Here is a 6,002-nt window from a genome sequence, read left to right on the forward strand (position 1 = left end):
ACACTCAAGACAGTTAAAATTACAAGCAGTTGAAGATAAAACCATGAAAGTGAAAATAAAATTGGTTTAAATATTTGGCAAGTCAGAGATGTCAAAATAATATTTGTAGTAAAAAGAGGTATATAAGTGTTTTTGTWTTTGWTRTTGTTTTATTATCACTACTTTCATATGGTTCTGTATGTGGCATTCATGAATAAATACAGCAAAATAAATTATTTCAAAGGTAACAGGTCTTTGTAATACTTGATTTAATTACATAATGACTTTAATTGCTGGATGTTCAGCCCCTGAGCTGTTGACCTGCAGTAACTCTGCAATTTAGTAGAATAGTCCTGTCCTAAAGTGTTATTAGATAATTACAACTTTGGTTTTGCTAGCTAGCTGGTGCTAACAGAGGTTAGGATTTAGGAAATWATACTGGAAATAAATATTTCCATATTTAATTAAGAAGGTGTGCTAAATTATAATCTGTAAACAATTTTAATGTTGCATACATTTTGATTGATAAAATATAGATTTACAATATGTACATATTTATTTATATGAACTTGCCGACCTAATTTCTAAACAATGTCATAATTCATATCATCTCCATTTTATTTTATTTATTTACCTATTTCTGGAATAAAAATACACATCTGTTGCAAACATCGCTGTTTTTATAAAATTATGTAATTCAAACAAAAAAAAAACACTGTTGGTGATGAAAGACTGAAATCCAACCCACTCTGTCATCAATAGATCTAACAAAATGCTACATGCTAAAAACAAACAGCCCTCCAGATGGTAATTCTTTGAGCTGACGGTGCGGATCAGGCAGTGACAGGACTCAGGACCTGGAAGAGTTATGGCCGTCGGTGCATGTGCATTAATAACTACAATTTGCTCTATTGTTCATAAGCGTTCTGCAGAAAACCACTTCAAAAGAGCTAAACTATCCATTTAGATACAAATAGGTTGTTGTATTTGTATCTAGTATATTTGTTGTGTTTGTATTTCAGCAGTTAAAGAACAGTGCCTAGTTTTACCCTCAAACATTTGTGTCTATGTAGATGACTGAATAATGTAGATTAAAAATACTTTGTGTGACAAAGATCAAACTACTGAACAAGTAAAGTACATAAAACCTTGTGGCATTTATTTCTGTCAAAATAGGTTAACACAGATATGTCAGAATTTCTATCTTAGCCGTTCCCATCGTGTTATAATTTCCCATAAAACAGTCAGGTCCGGTCATTACTTTGACTTCTCCCAGTAAAAAATGTTCCCATCACTCCCAGGTGTCGACCAAGTCATCTGGTCCATCTGGTCCTGAACGTCTGGGACGTCTCAGGCTTCTCTTAACTCCTTCTTCTTTGTAGTCTGCAACGAGAACCTGGTTTAGACTTTGTAGTCGTCAAATGGAACTTTTTTTTTCTTCCTGCAGCCACCGTGTTCGACGGGACAAGTGATTTATGCTGCTGGGGTACAATCAGGGTGATCCCACCATTTTCTGCTGAGGGAAGGAAGGAGGCTTGTTCTGGATGTTGTTATGGGTGTCTGCACACAACCCMGCCGTCCTCTGAGTCCAGGATTAGCGATCAAAAAGACTGATGGGGAGGGTTTAAGGAGTGTGGTGGGTAAAAGGAAACCAACCCGGCCTGCCCAGGTGGTGTGGGTGAAARCAGATCCGTGGCGTGGATGGGTGGACGTGTACGCCGCCGTGACTCGAACAAGGAGTACACGGCGTGGTGAACTCCGTCTAGTTGGATTTGAACCATGACCGATTGGATTTCAGGCCTGGGGAGGCGACCCTTGACCTTATTTACAACATGTGCCCCTCTGATTTTACCTCAGACACATTTCAACCTCGTATTACTGTTTACAACCCAGACAAGTAGGAATATACGATGTTTGGCCTGTTTTAGATACTTGTACTTTCTCAGTTTTAGCCTTATTTAAAAGGTAAATAATGTGTTTGTGAACTGAAAACAGTCTTAGAATGATCACAATGGATTTTTGTGATAATAATAGYAGCTTGTAAACTATAATCTATGCTTTTTTGTGTTTTATTTATAATATATCACTGCCAAGTGTTTATTTTTAGGTATTTAAGATTCTAAAATGTAACAGAATTTAATTATTTGTAAGTTCACAAACATGAATTCTGTTTAAATGTCTAAAACTGAGACAAACGACAGAAAAAATGCCTCAGATTTGACCTCAAATGTGACAAAAACCAACAACATAGTCCGTTTATTCTCAATAAATACATTTATTATCTTACAGTCCCCATAAGGATGTCTCCACATGAGCTATTTAAGGCCTGCCGACACACAGATGGTGGTCTCACATGTAGGTGGTCTCGTCGTCAGAGTCTGAGTCATACCGTGAAGAGGTCCAGGCTTCAGGGAGGTTATTGCACTGCAGGTAGCTGAAAATCACTTGGGCCTGATGGGAAACACAGAGAGTGATTTAAGTTTGACCTTTAATAAAGTGGCCTAAAATAACTCAAAAAGTAAACCCAGATGTTTTTTCACACTGATTTATTTATTTATTTATTTATTTATTTATTTATTTATTGAAGGGAATCAGTGTTTTCTTGAGACTCCTGTCAAAGCTCACCTGGATCACCACCTCCTGAGAGATGTCCACCTTGGGCCCGTCGTGCCCCAGTCCAGCCACTGGGGGGCGTAAGAGGCTGGGACCAAAAACTGTGGCCAAGTTCAGCAAAGACATCTTGTTGATCTCCTGCCTCTGTGCAACTCTGAGGGCAGAGGATTTAAATCCCATCTTTAGCATCATCATACTCTGACTATCTGATAAACAAACCAGTCGTTACAAATGAACCAGAACACAGACATAACAGCAGAAGTGAGTTTCAAACCGTTGGAGGTGATGCAGGAGGAAGAGGAAAGTGTGCCGATTCACGTCAGGACAGGAATCCAGCAGCGACAACATGGACACCAGCCGTGAGTTTAGGTCCTGGATATCTACAGGAGGAGGAGGATTCAGTGAGTGGAAGTGGGTCGTCAGCATATCCCTTCTGTTGACATAAACTTTTAGTTCTAGTTAACATTAAAGTTCAGGACAGGACACAAGTAGAGCGTGTTTTAAGTTCCTCGTTATTTGTAGCTTTAAAGTGAAATTACTGTCACATGTAGTTATTTCTCTATTCTACTAAAAGTTGTTTGTGACACGTGAAAACATCTAATTACTAAAAAAATAGTTTTCACTTAAGCGTGTCGCCATTTTGTTACTARCACAGTGCATTCTGATGATGGGTTACAGTTGAGATTAAAACATAGTCAAGTTTAAAAAGCTGTGTGACAATAAATGTTTGAACTAAAGTCWATGTTCTGCACAATATATGAGTTAAAACGATCAAACGTGATGTTTAGTAAATTAGCTCTGGAGATAACGTCATATACTTACAGTATCCATAGTGTTAGCTCCTAAGCTAGCAACATTAGCTTAGAAGCTAATGCAAAAAAGTTATCTCCCAAGCTACAATTATTAACATTGAGGCCAAAAATATAGGCTGTGTCTCAATTCAGGGGTTGCAGCCAACATAGGGTGCATTTGTGTCCACCTACGTTGTAGGCTGTAAGCCRTCCCAATTCATGGGCGCCAGCTCATGCAGCCGACAAAACCCTGAAAAYGTAGGCTGCATCTGAGTATCCTACGTGGCCGGCGGTATCCCAGAATTCATTGCAGCGTCAGCAAACTAAACAGAAAAACTAAGAYGACTGAGGTTATTATTATTTTAYGGCAGAGTTTGGAAATTCATCACGGACYGAAGCATTCRTTTTTAAATGCGAGTTTAGCAACTYAGCCGATGAAATCCATGCCGCAATGAAATGTTAAATAAAATGCAGCTATGAGTACAGATACTGGAGCTAAGCCCAAAATATGAATGTTTTTTTACATGTAACATTTTTCTAATAATACTGAATTTAGTGAAGTCATGCTGTGAAAAACAACTGAAGGCATGTGGGCAGCCTGTGGTCACGTAAACATACTGTACGTCATTCCATTTATGCAGCCGACACTGGCGGCCTATGGCCCACATGGTCAACGTGGGCCACAGTCTACATGGGCTGCAACCCATGCATGCACGTCAACACCTTTAAACGTTTACCTGTATCCTGACCCTCAAAAGCTTGTAATTTTCACAAAAAGCCATATTACTTACACGCAATCTTGGGGGGGCGGGGACAGACATGACTGCTGCGGGGAAAAGTTAGTAGATAGTTTTTTAGTTTTATTTATTGTTGTTGTTTTTTTTTTCTTTTAATCTTACAGGCTCTGAGATGCAAAACAAATGAGTGAGATTGCTCTATACCACTGTGAACCTGCAAAATAGGGGTAATTTACTGAGAAATCTTTACAATTGACATGTATGCCTTTGGGTAACTGAGACACAGCTACTGTATGTGTTATTAAAATGTGGTGTTAGCTCCCAAGCTATTGTGATTATTATTACTACTAATGTGTGGTAATGGCTCAGAAGCTAATATCTTTACTAAAATAAAGCGTGTGTTTATGTCAGCCACAAATCTGTCAACTAATTTATGAGACATTAAAAATTTAGATTTAATATCAACAACATGATATAAAGAAAGTATTGTTTTATTTTAAAAATGAAGTGATCTGTATTGTGTTACCCAGAGTTTTTGCCAGACTCTGGAACATTTCCGCAGGTATCAGAGACTCGGGCAGATCTCTGATGTAGAGTTTGAGGAGACCAGAGACGGCGTTCACTTCTGCACTTCTCAGTCTGGTTACTGCTTCTCTCAGATCTGAGYAGACAGACAACCATGACACCGTTTCACTATGACGCCAACTTCCTTCCACGCTCAGCGGTTAGGTTGTGTGTGTCGGCCGTGCGTGTTTTCCTTACTGCTGTTGAACGCAGCTTTGAGCATGTTGATGTCGGTGGTGGTCCCCGAAATCCTGTAGAGGCCCACCTCGTCCAAGCCCCTCCTCTCCAGCTCCTCCACGCAGCACCGCACCACGTGAGGAACCAGCACACCCTCCTGTCTGGCGAAAGGGAAGGAAAAGTGCTCAGAACGGGGCAGACTGATTCGCTTCAGGGTCGTTTCGCTTCACAGCGGCCTCCGCTTGTGCCACACTTCTGCTTCGCCCACTCCCCCGCAGAAGTGACCACTTCTCTTATGAAACMCAGTCACATAAAACAGCAAAGGGGAAGCAAAACTCTGAACAGAACGTTAGCTTCAAGTGATATAAATATGTTCAGACAGACCCCCCTGTGGTGGGTTAACACCTTCTGGTTTGGCTTTATCKGCAGAGACGAACAGGAACTTACTGCGCTACTGTTTCAATCGGGATGCCGAAGACAGGCGGTGGCTGGACTGTGGAGCTGGGGGGTTCAAGAGRGTGAGAACTGTACTTCAGAGAGAGCGTCAGGTCCACCTGACCCAGCTGCAGGGTCTGTCTTCTCCATTGGGTACTCAGAGTTTTAGGCTCCAACTACAGCAGGAAAAAAAAATACATGTTTTTGAACATGATCATTAATGTAAAAGCAACAAASAGGGCAAAAATAATCCAAAGTCTGCATCAACATAAGTTATGCTGGATATATAAAGCAGATACAGAGCAACATTTGCTTTATTTGTGACATTTTCTGGGACTTAAGCTGCCTAAAGAGATGGTTGGAAATGGGGTCTCAGTGGAAAAGTTGTAAACAATATCCTACCTGTTGTAGATAGCTATTTAAACAACCTCAGTTTGGAGGAAAAAAGTTATATTACCGAGCTAACARCTAGTCTAAGCCCAAAGTGGATTACTGCCACCATTTTCACATTAAACAGTGATTCCAGCTGAAATACGATATTCCTGCAGGGACTACTTCAGATTACAGCAGACATGCTACAGCTTGTTGCCACCGCCTCTGTTTTTTGAAAATAACATAATAAAATTGAATGTAGAATGTTTAACATTTTTAAAATTACAATCGTTTTAGGTAATTAATGATTTCATTCTCAGCCTCACTCAGACTT

At 39.9% G+C, this 6,002-nt stretch overlaps 1 protein-coding gene across 1 annotated transcript in view; it reads right to left on the reverse strand.

Annotated features, from left to right (window-relative positions):
• Positions 1-2,234: 2,234 nt before the first annotated feature.
• si:dkey-33c9.6 (active breakpoint cluster region-related protein) overlaps positions 2,235-6,002 on the reverse strand; it is a 15,726-nt gene continuing 11,958 nt past the window's right edge. Inside the window, exons 17-22 of the mRNA XM_014024554.1 lie at positions 5,309-5,472; positions 4,883-5,022; positions 4,647-4,781; positions 2,867-2,972; positions 2,605-2,746; positions 2,235-2,430 (exon numbers count right to left, since the gene is read on the reverse strand). Of these exons, the coding sequence (XP_013880008.1) occupies positions 2,329-2,430; positions 2,605-2,746; positions 2,867-2,972; positions 4,647-4,781; positions 4,883-5,022; positions 5,309-5,472 (789 nt within the window). The 3' untranslated portion in view covers positions 2,235-2,328. The remainder of the gene's footprint in view (positions 2,431-2,604; positions 2,747-2,866; positions 2,973-4,646; positions 4,782-4,882; positions 5,023-5,308; positions 5,473-6,002) is intronic.

This window comes from Austrofundulus limnaeus, unplaced genomic scaffold, assembly GCF_001266775.1.
Source record: "Austrofundulus limnaeus strain Quisiro unplaced genomic scaffold, Austrofundulus_limnaeus-1.0 Scaffold426, whole genome shotgun sequence".
Taxonomy (NCBI): Eukaryota; Metazoa; Chordata; class Actinopteri; order Cyprinodontiformes; family Rivulidae; genus Austrofundulus; species Austrofundulus limnaeus.